The sequence below is a fragment of the Exserohilum turcica genome, assembly GCF_000359705.1.
Source record: "Exserohilum turcica Et28A unplaced genomic scaffold SETTUscaffold_2, whole genome shotgun sequence".
NCBI classification, from domain to species: domain Eukaryota; kingdom Fungi; phylum Ascomycota; class Dothideomycetes; order Pleosporales; family Pleosporaceae; genus Exserohilum; species Exserohilum turcicum.
The window spans coordinates 965670-983569 of NW_007360025.1; the positions used below are offsets into that span (position 1 = coordinate 965670).

A 17900-nucleotide genomic window follows, 5' to 3' on the forward strand; every position below is an offset into this window, starting at 1 on the left:
GCCCTTTGGATAGCTCCNCGATGGAATCTCGGTCAAGCAGCAGACGCCAGGTCTTACTCTGCAACCCGGCATCTGTGCGAGGCCTGAGCGGCGCCCAGACGACGCGCTCAGACACTCGGTGCAACCTTTCTCCGACAAGTAAATAAACACCACGCAAGTAGACTCTATAGCTCTCTATCGAATACAACCTCTTGTATACCTCGCGATTGCTCCCTAGAGCGCAGCCCCTTACAAGGCCTAGAAGTTCTTATAAGTTTTAAAACTTTTTAACGTATAGATAAGGCTATTTAAGCTACTTGAGAGTTTTTATAAGTTCTTAGAAGTTATTACTAAGTTACTAAAGTAGGCCTAAGTACTTTAAATACGTAAAGCGTAATATATAAGCTATAGCTTTTTATACGCCTAAAAGCTTATAGAAGTTTTTAGTATATAGGTCTTATTATTTGATTAGTATAAAAGTTTATGAAAGTCCATAGAAGCTTAAGATAGTTATAGTAGTAGAGTAATAGTAGTATACGCTAAGTATTATAGTAACGCTATACGCAACGTTTATAATTACGCGTTTTTAGCTTTAAGAGAGTACTTTATAGTTACTATAATACTATTATTATTATTTATTTATATATAGTAAATAAACAATACTTACGCTTTAAAATAAGTTTAGAAAAATGCTATATTTAATAGTAGTAGTAAGATATTAATAAATTTATAATAGAATTTCTAGTATTTAGTTTAATTTCTACTAAAGTAGAAACTAAAAATCTTTAAATGCTTTACTAATGCTTTTATAGTTATTTTACGTAATTATATATAATTAGCCTAGAAGTTAGTAAGAGTTTTAGCGAGAACGCTAGGCGTTAGTGTCAAACTAGCGTTGTGGGCGGAGCGTCTGATTTATGAGATAAGCGATACCTACCTAGCGTCGCGCGCCTATGGGCACTGATCTGGGCCGCCTTCACCCACTCAAGACTTGCATCTCAACCCTCGTGTTTTCCAACATCGGCGGGACGAAGCCACATCCATCTCCACCTTTCGATAACCTTCAATACAAGGCTGGTGTGTCGGGAAGCCTTCAGCTTGTACATCACGCGTTCATGCGCGCTTACCTCGGCACAAGCACAATCTAGCTTCTCAACACTCCACGCCCTTCAAACGCGACAATGGCAATTTCGGAGTCGTCGCCGCTACTACGGCAAGAGTCAACTACATCTTACGCGCCCGATGAAGAACATGAAGACGCCCCAGCACCTCGAAGCACGTTTGCTCGCAATCTCGGGGCACTCGACGGTTTTGCTCTACTGATAAGCATCGTCATCGGATCAGGTGTCTTTTCATCTCCGGGCCCCATCGATGCAAATGTCCCCTCACCCGGTGCAGGGCTCCTGGTTTGGCTTGTTGGTGGTGTTCTTGCTTGGACAGGCGCGCTTACCATGGCCGAGTTGGGGACAGCGTTCCCTGGCGAGGGCGGAATCCAGCCATACCTTACCTACATCTACGGCGATGTGTTTGGGTACATGGCGGCCTGGTCTTGGGTTGTTGCTACTATGCCGGCTACTCTTGCAATCCTCAGCATTGTCTTTGTTGAGTCCATACACTCCAGCTTGGGTATCAACGAGCCTGACCCGCCCATGACTCACAAGCTATTGTCTCTGCTCGTTCTGGTGTGCGTTACGACCCTAAACTCCATCAGCACCAAAACCAGCACCCGGCTGTCGAGCTTCTTTGTTGCCATCAAGCTGCTCACAATCTTTCTCCTAATCATAGCTGGGCTAGTTGTAGTCTTTGTCTTTCTCGGAAAGAACAAGGACCTGGGCGGGCACGATTGGCGCAAGAAGAATTGGTTCTCACCCCGTGACACGGTGCTACCTGATGGATCGCGCTTTGACTGGACCAAGGTGACTACGTGGGAGTCACTGGGATTCTACAGCACTGCACTGTACGGGGCTCTGTGGGCATACTCTGGTTGGGACAAGGCAAATTATGTGGCAGCCGAACTTCGCAATCCCAGCCGCCAGCTGCCTCTTTCCATCAATACCGCGATTCCAACAATCATTGTTTGCTACGTAGCAGCCAATGCTGTTTACTATGTACTGCTTCCATGGGAAGTGGTTTCGACAACCGACGCCGCTGCAGTGGTGAGTATCAGTGTACAAAGTATATATTGGTCATACTGACGTTCAGCAGACGGCTGTGACGCACTTTCTCGGGAAAGGTGTGGCCTACTTCGCGACCGCTCTCATATGCCTAGTCATTGCCGGTTCCGCACTCGGCAACTCGTTCGTGGCTGGAAGAATGACTGTGGCGGCAGCGAATAACAACTGGTTCCCACGTATTCTTGGTACGGTTGGCTACATCGGCAGTATAAAGGTGAAAAATACCGTCGAGGCAAGTGAGCCAGCGGATCTCGCATTAGACAATGACGAGTCCCCAATGTAAGTGTTGTTCGGAACCTCGTCCAGCCCTTCTAATGGCCACTAGCAATGCACTCATTCTCAACACTGTTCTTTCTGCAGTTTACATATTGCTTGGCAATATGCGCATCCTGCTTACCCTCAATGGCCTTGCAGAGTATGCATTCTTCTTCCTAACCGTGCTCGGCGCCATCATTCTTCGATACCGGGAGCCAGAGTTGCCTCGGCCTGTAAAGCCTTTTATCCTTGTGCCTATACTGTTCGCTGTCATCAGCGGTTTTGTTGTCATTAGAGGTGCTGTCTTTGCTCCTATCCAGGCCGTCGTTCTTGTAGGTATATGGGCCTTTGGACTGGTGTTTTATTACCTCAGGATACGCGTCTTGGAGAGGAGATCGAGAGAATAGGAATATTGGCATTTTGATTCCAACTACAATATCGAAATCTAGGTAATGAATGTCACTTGAGATTTTGTAGCGCTAGACGCGGCGTAGACGTATCCATGTATTACATTTAACGTCCCTACTCAACATGCGGTGGAGATGATTGGCCAGTTGCAACTATTGTCTCGGCCCGCGCTTTCTCATCTACTAAGATACATCCGAGGTAAAGGTCGTTCGCTTCAGTTGCTTGCTTTGGTATTAACCGAGATGCTATAAGCCGCCAACAGCTCATGTTAGCAGCCATGTAGAGTCTTCAGAATCGCCTCTGTCACTAACATGGTGCCACGGCCGTACTTTACGCAAGACAAGAAAGTGCTTCCTTTTGACAAAGTTATTGAGCTAGAACGCATCGACGACTCGACATTCCGCTCAATTATCAAAGCTTACGCGCCGACAGGCGAGAAAAGCGGCGCGTACGGCGGTCATGTGTTCGCGCAAGCAGCATGGGCGGCTGCACAAACTGTGCAAGAGGGATACCTGATACACGTGAGTTGTGACCCAGCTCTGCTTCTGTAAATCAGCTAAAGAGCCCGTCAGGATATTACAGGTTGGTTCGTTTTAGCTGGACAGTCCAACGAGCACTATACGTACAGAGTGCAGAAGATACGAGATGGTTACAACTACTGCATTCGCACCGTAACTGTGAGACAGGTTGAAGCCAAGGGAGAAATGTTCACGTGCACATGTTCATTCAAGCGAGAAGAGAACTCATCCGTCGACGTGCAAGAGCAAGTCAATCTCAAAGAAACATTCCAGGATGCGTTAAAGGGAAAAGAAGACGAGCCAATGGAGCACCCCTCAATTCCCAGCGTTGACTCTGCAGAGTTTCGCGAAGTATACCTTCCAGCACATCCAGAACACTTTAATCCCTTTGGAGGCCTCCACATGCGAAAAGTCGACATGTCAGACTACAACGCCACCCGCACGCCCCTTGAACGGAAACAGCTGCAATTCTACACGCTGCGTGGGTCCCTACCACTACCAACAGCGCCTTATCCGCCTTTGCCCAATCCTGGACAAGCCGCAGCTTTGACGAGGGAAGCAAACATGCATGCATGCGCTCACCTGTATGCCTCTGACTGCCATTCCCTCTTCATCGTACCAAACCACCTAGACCGACCCTGGGACTTCACACGCATGGGCTCTCTGTGCCATAGTGTTGTCTTTCACGTGGGCATCAAGGATCTCATTATGCAGCCTGAGCCACGCATCGATCACCCGAATGCCGATCCAACGTTGTGGGAAGATGGCTCATTGCCGCTATGCAATATCGATGGCTATGGGCAGGGCGACAAGGATGGTCGGAAGTGGTTTGTGCAAGAGTCGTGGCTCACGCGTGCTGCGGGTGGAAGAGCACTGCATAGGGGTCGCTTGTGGGACTATCATAGCGGGGTGCATATTGCGACGACTTTCCAAGATGGCTTGGTCCGATTCAAAGATAATGCGAAGCTATAGCCTTTTTTACCTTGATGATAGGAACTCGGATGGTGCAGCGATTGCCGCCAGAGCGTAAGATGGTAGGCATCAAATCCAGAGACCAAAGCCGTGTTTCACGACCCTGTTCCAAACAGTTCAAATCGTCTCATACGTTACCATTCTTGCAAGCCATGCATTTATTCATAACCGGTCGAATGGTTCCTCTTCTACTAAATACTTCCAAGTTGCGGGTTTACTTATGTATACACAGCCTGACTATACGACAATGGGCTAGCGCCGGATACTTTGTATACACATATGTATCCGAATTGACCACAAACAGCAATAACGGAGACTTAGTCATGAAAGGCTGCCTAAAGATAAAAGGGCTTCTATACCAAAAGAGGCATCAGAAATGTTCGTTGATTAGTCCGTTGGAGTTGGACATGTGAGCTTTATCTCAGCCACAAATGTCAGCTCGTCTTACATACATAGCTCAAGTATAAGTACCGCATCGAGCGCCTCGTTAATCTTGCATCTCTAACGTTGAATCAGCCCAAAGAAAGAACAATCCATACTTCTGGAAAAATGAGTGAGTCAGCAAAGCCCTTTGGCGAGTTATTCGGCGACCTCGCAGCCAAATACGAAGCCTCTACTGGTGGCTGCACTCGGGAAATAGCCACCCACCTCATCGACATTCTGCCTCGAGTGGACGCCGACTCTGTTGTTTTGGATAATGCGTGTGGAAACGGCATCGTCGCGCAAGAGCTCCTATTCAAATACCCCGACACGCCGCTGAACATGACGTGCGTCGATGGCTCAAAGGCCATGGTCGACCTAGCACGCCACATGGTTCCTGCAGTACCCTCAGCAGCTACCGTATCCTTTGATATCATGGACGGCACAAGTCTCTCGCTCCCCGACGACACGTATACGCATTCCGTAACCAACATGGGCATCTTCTTCTTCGGCGACACCGAAAAGGGCGCTCAGGAAATTTACCGCACCCTCAAGCCCGGCGGCACCGCAATCGCCACATCTTGGAACCCTCCAGGCTATCTGCCTGTCATCCACGCGGCGCAAAAAGCCGTCAAGCCGGATGCGCCGTTGCTCAAGTGGCCCATGTCTGAGGCGTGGTTTCTGGCCTCGCATCTGCAGGAGATGCTGGAAAAGGGCGGGTTTAGGAACGTGGAGATTCACGAGAAGGCTTCTTGTTTTGGTGCAAAGAGTATCGAGGAGACGTGCGGTTACTTGGTTGGAATGTGGAAACAGATTGGCCCCAAGTGGACTGAGCATGAAAACGCTCAGTTCGAAAAACAGCTCATTGAAGCTGGGAAGAAAGCAGCTGTGACTGTAAAGCGGCCAGTAAATGGTCAGAAGGGCGCGGAGATTGTGGAAGTTGTCGGGTTTCCAATGGTAGCGCACGTTGCTGTGGCGAAGAAGTGAGCGTCAAGTACGTCAAGAAACTGCCGTGGTATAAGATGCTGGGATCATTCCACTTTTTTTTCAAAGTGTTTTTTTGTCCTATATTATGTGAGACAAGATGGGAAGAGCTAAATGCAACAAACATCTGCTACTTGTGAATAGGCACTAGGTAGTACCAGCGCAATGTCTCATGTGCCGCCTCGCATCAAGGGCCAATCGGGTTAGAGCTCCATCCAGTTAAAAAGCGTTACTATCTGTGTGACATACTATAGTGTATGTAATATTCTACCTTTTTCTAATCTAGAGTAAGAGTCGAGATTTATATACAATGTCTAGATAACGTTTTACTGATATTTCAATGGCTCCTATTTTTATGCTAATTCTTTTCTACTTTTTACATTCTTTTTAAATAAATTGTAGTATAATTTTCGTAATAAAAATATACCATTGAATTAGTAAGTACTTAGTTTAATATCTAGAAAGAGAAATTGGTATTAAAAGAGGGCGGATAAAATTCCTACCTCTTATGCAATACCTAATCCCCTTCCACCATGGCTACCCCTCAGCGACGCGCGTTTCTACCCCCACCCGCCCCCCACTTACTATCTCGGTAATCAGATCTTCAGTAGCTCCGCCCATCTGCTATGATCGTTGAAAATGCTTACGTGCAAGGACCAGTAAGCAGTTCGAGGGATCCAGCCTGAAACGCTGCTCCGCAATCCTTCCAACCGTGCCGCACTCACGTGACCTGCCCAGTGGTCAGTATGCCTTGGCACTACTAAGCATCTGAGGCGTGTGCATGCCAAGCTACAAAATGCTCAGTGATTAGTACTTCTTGGCAGGATTGAATGACTGAGTAAGCTGCATACACCCAAGTATACAGCAATAGGCACTGAGCCCTTAAGGTTGATTGTGTTAAACTCAACTAGTTAATTCAAGAGTTACCCTTACAGCTACTTCTCAGCAACGCACTTCTGATTAGCATATGATGGTCCTACAGCACCCTGTCTGTCGTTCGCGAAACCAGTTTCTTAAAGCCCTAAAACCACGTATTCTATTGGTATACCCACTCACTGTATCGTAGCATTAAGTAACGATATGAACTTATACGCGTTATACGTGTTATACGAGGGTGACACAGGATATGCTAAGCTTGTCTAATCAGGTCTTTGATAAGGCTCATAAACCAAAAATAGCGCTCGTATTGGTTATCTCGCAACGCGGGCGGGAACGAGTTTAAGGGGCTTGTCAGGTGGTTGTTCGATCATCCAATTCTAAAAATATAAAATGACCAGTTGCAATCTGGTTATTACTAAGCATGTAATTACAGGTTAGCTTAGCTACACTGATGTAGGTTGAATTGAACTAGGTGCGGGAATGGACGATGTGGAGAACTGAATGAGGGTGGTCCCTCCAGTGTATAGTAGACTCACATTTACCCCAAACCGTTGGCGTAATAGACGCTACAACAGCTGGAGGTTATAGCGGCTAATCTTCGAGTTTTATCATATGTCAAATATGCTTACTAGTACTTACATGCCATGACGCTTCAATTCTGTCAGTAGTTGTACGTGAGCCATGGGATGTGTACACTAATATCATTTGCGACCATATCAGAAACAGTAAAAAGCAAAAGTCAATTCCAAATTACTGCTACGTCTCTGAAGAAGTATAGGATTTTGACAAGGACACTGTTACATCTAGATGTGTTAGAGTCGCTAGTTTCAACTTTATAGCACCCCTGTTAATTAGTCACTTACTATAGACTAAGCAAGCGATTATAACAATAGTTGGTGCGATGTATAAAAGTAAAATTTGGTTATAACTACAATCGATATAGTTATCGAATATATATAAATAGAGAAGAAAAAGAGTGTAATGTTGTCCTCCTAGACTGAGCCATAAAATAACCCCGCTAGGTATCGGTGAGAAAATTGTGTTGCTTATGCGTAGTTTGAAGCACCCTTGGTGGACTTGTTGGAAGTCAAGTCGACATCCTTCACCACAACTTCGCTGCCAGTGTCGGAAGTGACCCTGACCCAAGCAGTAGGGGTGTTGGTACCGCCAGATCCAGGGAAGGTGAAGAAGTTGTTGACGTTACGAGTAGTTGCCTTCCACGTGTTTCCACCATCGCTGGAGACTTCCAACTTTGCGGTGTGAAGCCTGGCGTTGACGACGGTGGCTGCGAACCACCACTGGGAAGCACCGCCGTGCATGCGGATCTCAAGCGGGGTGGTGATCGGGCACGCCACATATTGCCAGTTTGTGGTAATCTCACCAAGGCTCTTGTCTTCAAGATTGGAGAACATGTTGGGCGATAGATCCAAGTGGACTGAGTCACCTCCGGTTTTGTTGGTAATCTGTCACAATGTGAGTATTATAGCAAGCACAGTACTTTTTAGGGACTTGCTCACCATGGCAATCTTCTTCTTGCCCTGGTATGTGATTTCGACACAGGCACCGCAATGGTATGAGCTGTTCCAGATCACCTCAGAAACGCAGGTGGATCCGTCAATTGTAGCAGGGAGCGTATAGTCGACAAAGGCGCAGGCACCCTTTTGCCAGCACTCTTCTTCTCCACAAGATTCTCCGTACCAGGTGGTATCTCCTTTGAAAATCTGGCCATTAGCGGCCGTGTCGGGAGGAGACGAGGTGCCAGGAGACGAGGCGTTAGGAGGAGACGAGGCGACAGGGGCGGTCGAGTCGGCAGCGGGGGAGGCGACAGGGGGGGATGAGGCGACATGAGCGGGCGTCATGCTAGAAGCGCCTGCGCCCTCCTTGTGACAGCCGCTGTTTGCAGGAACAGCTACAGCAGAAGCAAAAGACGCCAGAGCCAAAATGGCTGCGGAGCATGTAGAAGCGAATCGGACCATTTTAGATAGATGGTTTGTCTGCGGGGTTAAAAAATGAGGGACTAGGATGAGTGCCGAATCAATCGATGGATGAATGAATGGAACAATAGGTGGGTGAATGAAACAATGAGTGAATGAATGAAATGACCAAGACTGCAGAAGATGCTTGATTGTTACTTGGCTTTATAAAGTGATCGATATACCGCTTGGCGGTCGAGGGGACGGGATCTCTGGGAGCCTTCGAATAAGCGAGATGATGGAGCCGGCCCCTGCAACGGGTGGCTGATTGTTTCATGTCTACCATCGTGTACTAGGGCCTCCAGTACTCGTCATCTTCTCACTATGACGGAGTACGTATCTAGGAATTCATGTTAAAATCCGCCCGCAATGGGTATCTAATGGACCGATTACGAAGTGCACGGAATGACTTTGCGAACTTTGTTGGCTAGTCTTATTGCACCTGTCTCATGTTTTTCCTATTACCTCCAGTTCGCAAATTAAAACGGCCTGCCTTTCATTTAACAACCATGCGAATTGGGACGGCACGCATCAAGAGATGAGAAGTCTCTGGTGAGTATCGAGATTTGGCCGTGTAAGAGGCAGAAACCGATCCGTGGTCCGTAGTGTTAGCACTGCATCCTAGAGAATCCAGTAGCCTCACTGTGTGATGTGATTTCTCTACTGTAAGTGCCTGAATGCAATCTCAGCTTTGATTTTGCACGACTGATCTAACTGAAACATTGCCTACTTATAACTCAAAAGCTGATCAACACTGACTATTTTTTGTTTCAGACATGCACATAAGATGAGTAAGGCAGTTCCGGCCCACCCTTAGTTCCGACCCACCCGCAGTCCCGACCCAACCTATCCACTTAATCCAGAACGGTCTATTTTAACAGTTCATGCTGACAGGAGTGGTCTTGATTACTACTGAAATAGTACCGAAGCACAGGCTTAGTCACCGCATGATTGAAGTATAGGGGGAAATCATTGCTAGAGCTACTTGCTTACATAATGAAACAGTGTTTTCAAGAATAGATAAGAACTATTTTCACAGTTCCCATTACAATATTTTCCTTTTCATTTCATAACGTATCTTACCAATTTATTAACTAAAGATTAAACATGCTATATTTTATTCTTAAACATTAACTAAAATATTAGTAAAAGTAGTAACTATAATCAAATCTATATTTTGTTGTAAGAAAGTTGTAGAGAATATAAATATTATTTTTCTAGTAAGAAAGATAAATCACTAAGAAAGAACTTTAATGATTCGAGAAAGAGCTATCAAGCAACTAAGCAAACAAGCTAAACTTATTTTCTTAGACACAGCCGTGTTAAAAAAAGACACTACTTTAGCAAGCTAAGACGAATAGAGCTTGATTTCTACGTAAGTTCTACCTCTAGTAAGTATATTAGCAACGTGTATATTATCCCATATACCTCTATAGCTCTACTCTAGCGATGTACCTTGTATAGTCCCTTTTTACTAGAATTGCTAGACCATCACATAAGCGCTGGTATAGGACTTACCTACCTTGGCCCAGTCTAGGATTAGAGAGATATATCCACCAACCCAGTGTAACGAACATCTAGAGGCCAAAACCACATGCTAAAACCAATTAACAGGATGTGCCTAGGCAATAGGAGTTGCGAAGGAGTTATTAAGATGCGAGATTAAAAGATTCAAGCAAAACAGTCCCTCACTTGAAGCAAAGTTAGACCCCTATACCTATAGCTTAAGACGAACCATCAATAAAAGCCTGTTCAAATTTAGCTGTGTTACATAGTAATGACTTAGTACAATCGACGGTAGGAAATAAAAACATAGTTGTAGCTAGCTGAATGTTGGAAAATAGGGAAAAAAAAAGATACAGAAGCTCTCTAGCCGAGAGGTAAACCTTGGTTTCCCGTGGTTTGCCTACGTGAATGGACAAGCTGAAATTTCTGTTTGAGGGTATATAGGCTTACGCTGATGCCCCAATTCTAGTTACTAGTTCCGGACCATAGGAACATGTGACAAAGTACAATCACCACTCTTTTTCTATACGCACCGTGGCTGCATCATGAAGGCCTCGCCGTTGCGCTCTTCGTGCCCCCTCCTTCCATTGCTTTCCTTTCCCTTCACTTCCTTTCCCACTATATCTACTACATCGCTTATTACTACCACTACATACATACCTTCACCTATGAATCATTTTTGAACTACACTCCAGGCGCCTGTTTTGTTGTTCCAACTCTATTTATTCTTCCAAAGGGCCTCGTGGAAAGAGCAAGTCCACTAACATAGCTAACTTGCAATCACTTGCTGAACAAGGTGATCGCGAAATTACTGCAGAAGACATCGAGAGATTGCTCACCCCCGAATCCTTGAGACAACGCAGATATGCAATTGAGCTATAGATAACATAATCTTAAGCTAGGCTACGAGATCCTGCCTAGCAAATTCAGGGTCTCAGAGCAAGCCCTAAAAACACACATGCGAAACAAAACCTTATTTCTACAACCTCTTCCTGCATAAAACATCCGACCACTTCTTGTTTAGTATAACCGGACCAGTGAAGAGTAAATTTTCAATATAGTAAAGAAAACAAGATCTCGAACTGTCCTAGATGTCTCAAACAAGCTATTAAATTGCACACCAACTTGGTCTACTGCACAGCCAAAACCAACGAATTTGTCTATGATGTCAAGAAGCTACCTCTACATTCTGAACAACTATAAAAAAAATAGTACAGCAAGCCTTTAGCAGCGCTACATATTAGCAAGTGTGTTCTTCGCTTTCTATAGGCATGCGATGGATATTAATCCTAATATCCTGGCACACGGAACTTCAGCCTACGTTTTCTATTCTATTGTTGACTATAATAGGACAACGCCTAGGAGACTTTTTCTAGTTATGAAACTGGAAAGAACAAATAAAGAGCAGCTTCATCGTGAAGTGCAGTTGATGAAGTCTTTAGGAGACCACACTGGATTCGTGTTACACGTAAAATCATAGAATTGTAAGGGCTACAGAAATAATCAAAACCATGGGTACAAACTGCAGTGTTCCTTGTGAATTGAATACCGAATGTTGACCAGAGCTTAACGCATTGATGCTTCCCACTGATGAGCCAGGAGATTCATCACCTGATTTGATCACTCACTGCATTGCGCTTGCACTCACAGACGATGTTTTTGAAGGATGTAACTTATTCTCAAACCTTCAGTCAAAGGAACTGCTACCATATAGCTCTATTTACGTATTCTGCTACAATACGAATGAAGGAGATCTGCCAATTCTACGGAGTGCCCTACAGGACGCATCAATATCACCTACATAGATGATTACCTATTATTGCTTCTATACGATGATTCGAAATCTTGGCCAGAGGGCGGGCTACAACGATAAATTAACTTCGTACTGCTTCCCTCCTGGCTATGGAAATGCTATAGATAGTACGTATCTAGATACTCTTCGCTCTAGACGCACACTAATAGTCGTAGAAATTGTCACAGCCGCACAGAGACGGCAGTTAATAGGACACTTAAATGACGGCGTCTCCAAGTCCTATGTTATCGACGATTGGGACCAATACACAAAGAGCTATCTTGCGGAGAGAACAACGCGTTAACCTTATCAACAACTACAATTCGATGATACTCCACTGTAATTTGCCGGCTCCTATGCCTTCCAGATCCCATCTCACAGAGAGGAACTCACAGAAAGCGATTGAAGACTGAGATTTAGAACTTTCGTACGACAAACAAAGACATCCAAAGAAGAAAGTATTCTAGGAAGAGCAGCAATAGTCTTTGAAGGCGAGGCTATTATGTGTGGATTGATATCGACCAAAGCTGTCCCGACACTATCGCAGCATCTCAAGGCGCTATTTGAATTTCAGATAGGATGTTATATACTTGTCTATCTAATTTACCTAGAAATTGAATTAGACGACGATAAAGAAGGCTCGGAGGGCCTTGCTAACGCGAGTCGTGAGATAGTTGGAAAAAATCACTTCCACTCAGGATTCTAAAGACGGCGAGCATGTTTCACTTGAGCAAATATCACATTTACTTAAGAATATTGCAAACGTACCAAAGCTGTGTTTTGTGTATAAATGTAGGGCGACTCTGAAAGGTAACTGTTGTAGTGTCTGTAACAACCAACTCGGGAGGTATACTCACGCATCTGACTGAATTGCAAATGCACTAATAGCTTCGAGGGGGCGTCTTAACCTATTGGAGTGCTTTCTGCTCCGTTGTGTGCCGAAGAATTTCACATGCACAAAATCTTATGAGTAAAAGATTTGCATATATTAGGTTGTTTCACTGGAATGACTACCATTTCAAGTTTAAGGACCAAGGTTGTGGGAAATATTCACTCCATGTGACTAACCACATCATAGAGAAGAAACCCTATCACTGTTTTTGGAAAAGACGCCGCAAGTCATACTCAACGAACATGGGTGCCAGCTGAATGGACGACACACAAAGAGATGGACTACTATTGTGAGCGTAACCTGTAGTCTTAGTTAGATATGATGTGGGCGCACACCTAAGAGGGAGGCATCTTCTCCAACTGAACGACTTCTGCGGCTTAGTTCGCCAAGATGGCATCATGCTGACCGCAGCGCATTGCCTGTTCTGTGTTATTGCAGCCGACCTCTCTAATCAGTCTTTGCAGTTTTCTGATGCATGCGTGTTACGGCAACACATGAGAGCGCATTCAAAGGATGTTGTTTATCCACTCCAATGTCCTCACCCTTCATGTTCAGTCAGACTGCACACTAAAGACCCTTTTTGGGCACACGCAGCGTCTGTGCATGGAACAGTGCCTGCTCACCCACCTTGAATAACCAGTAAGCGCCAGTCGCTATGTAGGAACAGCGACCCACAGCAACAATCGCGCGTAGTTATCTAGCCAAGATGGACACTCGTGTGCATGCGGCAAACATAAAATAGAAATAGAAATACAGGATTGAGAGTCGCAAACAGACTATCGGCTTTGAGTGACAGATTTGTGTTTGGACAAAAAAGCCAGTAACTACATATAATAGTTGTGTATGAAGAGTTCATGCTCAATCCATGATTCTCGTTATCTGCAAATGGAGCGCATGTATAATAGACATCACTAGTGGCTCACTTTGCGTTTCAGCGCTCGCGAGACCACGTTTAGAGAATGATATGCTTGCAGGAAGAGCCGACAACGTTACGAATTGCTGCGGTGACTTGACTACCTATGTTCACGAAACATGTGCCGCAGAATCTAAGTGCATGCCCAGCAAAGTACTTCCAGTCCTTTCCTATCCCACGCTGCTGTAGCGTATATCGCAGCAATCTAAGTCGGGGGAGGGCAGGGTGATTCACAGTAGGGATAAGTCCTTCCATAGTAATCTATACATAGGTTGCAGGGCTGTCCTTTACAGTCTGCCCAAAATGTACCGTGCAGGCCGGCATCGCACTCTATCTGGAAGCAGACAGCACATGTTAGTACACTGTGTTGGTGACGAACCAGGGAGAAACTTACGATCCACGTTTTGGCACTGTTACAAGTCCGTGATTTCGGCACTGTGCATTGAGCTTGAGTGACCCCGAGCAGAGGCGCAAGGAGTAGCAAAAACCGGAGGGCAGGAGACATCTTCTGCACGTTCAACTTGTGATAGTGATGGATTTTGTTGTGTCTTTTTTAGGTTGTAGATGAGGTCTGTAGAGACGGCGGGCGCCTACATTGCTTTTATACGTCGCGACAACCAACCATACTTCCTACGCTCTAAATCGCGTCCTCGAAACCAATTTGACGGCCATTTGTATAGTCACGGCTAAAGATAATCAGATGACAGCCGGCACCATGCGGCCCTTGCTAGAACATGCAGACTTAGCTACAAGGGCCATGGCATCTAGTTAGTCTCCAGATCGGCAAAAGAGTAGTGAATGGGTTCATGCTTGATCCATATCGGGTGTGAACTTGAATCCTAAGGCTATTGCTCTATCTTTTTTGCGAGCGACAACATCTTAGCCGCTTCGTGAGTACTAAGAGCGCGGTTGGGATAGGCATGCACAGGTAGTCACGCATATAGAAGATAGTGCGAACGTGCTAACCAGTGGTGAGATTGATGTTTAGGTCCTTGGACAAGCTTGGACACGGCTTTTCTTAGCAGTGTCAGCGTCCGTGCATGGCCCGATCAGACTTTAAGCGTCCAAAAATGGCTCTTCTCTTGTGCAGCAATTAACATAAAGCAAACTCGTAGAATTCTCACGATAGGGAATACCAAAGGGAGGGAAAGCGGCTGGCATTGTGAGATCATCACTATGATGCATCTGATCTTGTTGAAGCTGCAGGCGCAGACTTGAGAACAATTGCTAATTCCATCGCGCATTCAATTCGCGAACGTGCCACATGGTGCTCGGTGACACTATGCGAGTCCCTCTTGTAAGTAGGAGCTCGTATTTAGTGTGTCCTTATCTCGCTACACCTCCGCATAGTTAGAGGAACAAGCTAACAACGCAACCAAAAATTTTCAATCTTAGAAACACAAGATATTGCTTCCTACAGAGAGCTACTAGCAGGTGTATCAAGTAATTCCTTTTTAATATTTTACGGCGTAGAGGTATTACTTCCAATAATATATCAACAAAGTTGAATAGGCTCCTATCGCCTAATAAGTTCACTGATAGATAGAACAAGTGAGGTACGTAGTCTATTGCTTGGCTCTTAGCAACTAGAGCCTTGGCATCCTTAAACACTAAGACTTCCACGTAAGCAATTTCATTTTCGGTCAAATTGTTGCTAGATCTGACAGCCTGCACACGCGCTCCCTTAAGGGGTTGCGCAACGACTATATAACTACTACTATTCCCGCAGGTGTATTTAGAATGCTACATTTGTTGTTCTTCTTCTACTAAGTAGTGAGGGAAATCAAAACATAGGCATGATGACAGGTGCAGACACACTAAATACGAGCTCCTTCGTAGTACACATGAGCTCGTATTTGGTGGATGGCTGTGTCCCTACTAAGCTACACTCCAAAGCTACACCGCTATTTAGGATAAGAAGACGAAGATGAGTTATATATCAATTAGAATTTCAGGCTATGTTTCAATACAGAGCCCTATATACAAACTTATTAACTTGAAATGATAATAATATCTAGTTGTTTTCAAAGATGGTAAAAACAATTAGAATAAATAAATAATAGGCAGAGACACACTAGATAAGCTCCTTGGTACCGTTCAGGGTCTCTGTGTCGTTTTCCCCAAGCACTTCACTCCTAACCTCTATCGATATCGTCGCCATCCCCTCTGCCTTGCCTGCTTTTCCCCGTTGCTACGCGTACTAAGCCAACTTGTACAGTAATAGCACCTACTCTTTTTGTAATTCTTTACTCTTAGGCTACTATGCTAGTGCTGCCTATGCGTGTAGAAATAGTGCCTAGCACTTCTCCTAGTTCACGTGCTCCCCTATCAGCAGCTCTGCGCACAGATTCGAGATAAATTGCTCTCTCCACTTGTCTAGACTCACTAGGCTGTGCATCTCAAACGTGTCTGTATATCTAGTCACCGTGATTGACAAGTAGTCTCGCAGGTCTAGCACAGCCTCTTCAAACCTGTCGTCTGCTCTGGCAGCGGAGTAGAGCTTCCTGGATCCCTTGTCGGTCGAAGAAGCTTATTAGCGACAGTAGACCTACGGCTGACTATCTTGTACTGCGTATGCGATGGACTGATATGTGCTATGTTATGACGACAGAGTTGCTGGCTGCTGCATCCTGGCGAAGGTGACGCGCCTCGTAGCTCAGCAGACTCGTCTTTTTGTGATGGTTCCGCCAGTACTTATCAAGGCACTGCCGTACAGAGCAAGCGGCATGTAATCGTCGTCCACATTGTTCAGCACTAGCAGCCACTGTCAGTTCTTCGCGTCGCGCAGCCAGTCGTGTACTAGCATAAATACGTCAGCTTGCGGGTCCTTGGGATCGCAAACCTTGACCTGGTCGGCGATCTCCCAGAAGCTCTGCTCTATGTAGTCGCACTATGTTTTCCGTGTCTTCGTTAGATGCGACGCTAGCGCAGCACATCGTTGGCGGATCTGGTCGAGCAGTATGCCGCAGTCGACAAAGTCAGCATCGCGGCGGAAGGGTATGAAGCACGAGAGCTGTGCTGGTATCTCAGGGCGTTATTTAGATACAAGGGACAGTCAGCTCAACGCTGGTTCGAGTGCAACCGGAAGAGTTGTTTAGTCCAAATCTTGCCAATGTTGGTAGCCGTGTTAAGTACCTCCTTAACAACTGGCAAGCTGCATTATTGTTTTGTTTGCTATAGATATGTCGCCGCTAGCCCCATGATAATTTGTCGCTAAAAATATTTAATAACACACAGAAACAATCAAAGCTGAAATCTCTACCCAGACATTCGCATGGCCTCTGTGCAGGAGTTGAGTTTGTTGTAGTCGGAGGATCACCAGCATGCCGCCACACAGGGTTTTCCACTACACGTGGGGGCTTAGCAGCTAGTCTCCACATACAAAAAAAAAGAAAAAAAAAGAAAACTCTCCAGCGGGGAATTGAACCCCGGTCTCCCGCGAGCTGCCAATGTAACTTGACAAGCGGAAATACTGACCACTATACTACTGAAGACGAATTGAGACTGCGGATTGGAAATCTCGGATTGATGGGTATTGGGAGATTTAGAAAATATATGACCCATTATTCTTTGGTGCTTAGATAGGAAAACTGCTCACACACACCAACTTTTAAGCAGAAATCTCTCATCAAAACTCGTCAATTTTCTATCAGATATAGGGGTAACACGTCGCGAGAAACCGATTTACGCCACCTCTAATGTGTGCAGCCCTCTCGTTAAGGTGCTAGAGGGGGTATTGTCGGTATTCTTGCGACGTGTTCGAAATGCGAAAATCTTCGAGAACGCACAGACCGCCCCGATGACTAATAGGGAGACTACCAAACGAAACTAAAAACAATTAAAAACACCAAATAAAACAACAAAAATCAAAAATCCTATATCTAAACGCCGAGACAGCCTGATCCCGCTGTGGCACCATATCCAACCGCCAGGACAGTCTTTGCCTACTGTGGCACAAAATTCAAAAACGCTATAACAGTTTTCTGGTCTGTAATAGCAAAATAAGTCGAAACGCCGAGACAGTCTTCGCCTACTGTGGCACCAAATCCAAACGCTGATACAGAGACTGGTTACCTCTGTAGAAGCACCAAGTCGAAACGCCAAGACAGCTGCTACTCGCTGGGCACTAAGTCGAAACGAGAGAGTTACTCACTAAAACTTGAGATGAAGACTCATTAAAAATGAACGAGAGAGTACTCATTAAAACTACCTTAAGTCGAACTTTTTTCTTTTTT

General features: G+C 45.3%; 4 protein-coding genes and 1 non-coding gene across 5 annotated transcripts; 3 read left to right on the forward strand and 2 right to left on the reverse strand.

The window, feature by feature from the left end:
* The first annotated feature begins 1058 nt into the window (after positions 1 to 1058).
* On the forward strand, positions 1059 to 2888 carry SETTUDRAFT_41294 (uncharacterized protein). Its single transcript, XM_008026919.1, has 3 exons — positions 1059 to 2135; positions 2185 to 2432; positions 2479 to 2888. The coding sequence occupies exons 1-3, from the start codon at positions 1161 to 1163 to the stop codon at positions 2813 to 2815; spliced, it is 1560 nt and encodes a 519-aa protein (XP_008025110.1). The 5' UTR covers positions 1059 to 1160; the 3' UTR covers positions 2816 to 2888.
* A 239-nt stretch (positions 2889 to 3127) lies between these two features.
* On the forward strand, positions 3128 to 4306 carry SETTUDRAFT_88220 (uncharacterized protein; the record flags this gene model as incomplete). The annotated part of the gene is made up of 2 exons (XM_008027166.1): positions 3128 to 3337; positions 3389 to 4306. 2 exons carry the CDS (start codon positions 3128 to 3130, stop codon positions 4304 to 4306), a joined length of 1128 nt encoding a protein of 375 aa, XP_008025357.1.
* Positions 4307 to 4855: 549 nt separating this feature from the next.
* SETTUDRAFT_178739 (uncharacterized protein) lies at positions 4856 to 5742 on the forward strand (the record flags this gene model as incomplete). Its single annotated transcript, XM_008027167.1, has 1 exon — positions 4856 to 5742. The coding sequence occupies one exon, from the start codon at positions 4856 to 4858 to the stop codon at positions 5711 to 5713; it is 858 nt and encodes a 285-aa protein (XP_008025358.1). The 3' UTR covers positions 5714 to 5742.
* A 1893-nt stretch (positions 5743 to 7635) lies between these two features.
* SETTUDRAFT_87292 (carbohydrate-binding module family 63 protein) lies at positions 7636 to 8448 on the reverse strand (the record flags this gene model as incomplete). Its single annotated transcript, XM_008027168.1, has 2 exons — positions 7636 to 8052; positions 8107 to 8448. The coding sequence occupies 2 exons, from the start codon at positions 8446 to 8448 to the stop codon at positions 7636 to 7638; spliced, it is 759 nt and encodes a 252-aa protein (XP_008025359.1).
* Positions 8449 to 17071: 8623 nt separating this feature from the next.
* On the reverse strand, positions 17072 to 17159 carry SETTUDRAFT_t18. Its single transcript has one exon. It is a non-coding gene; the product is annotated as a tRNA-Asp (tRNA).
* Between the last annotated feature and the right edge of the window lie 741 nt (positions 17160 to 17900).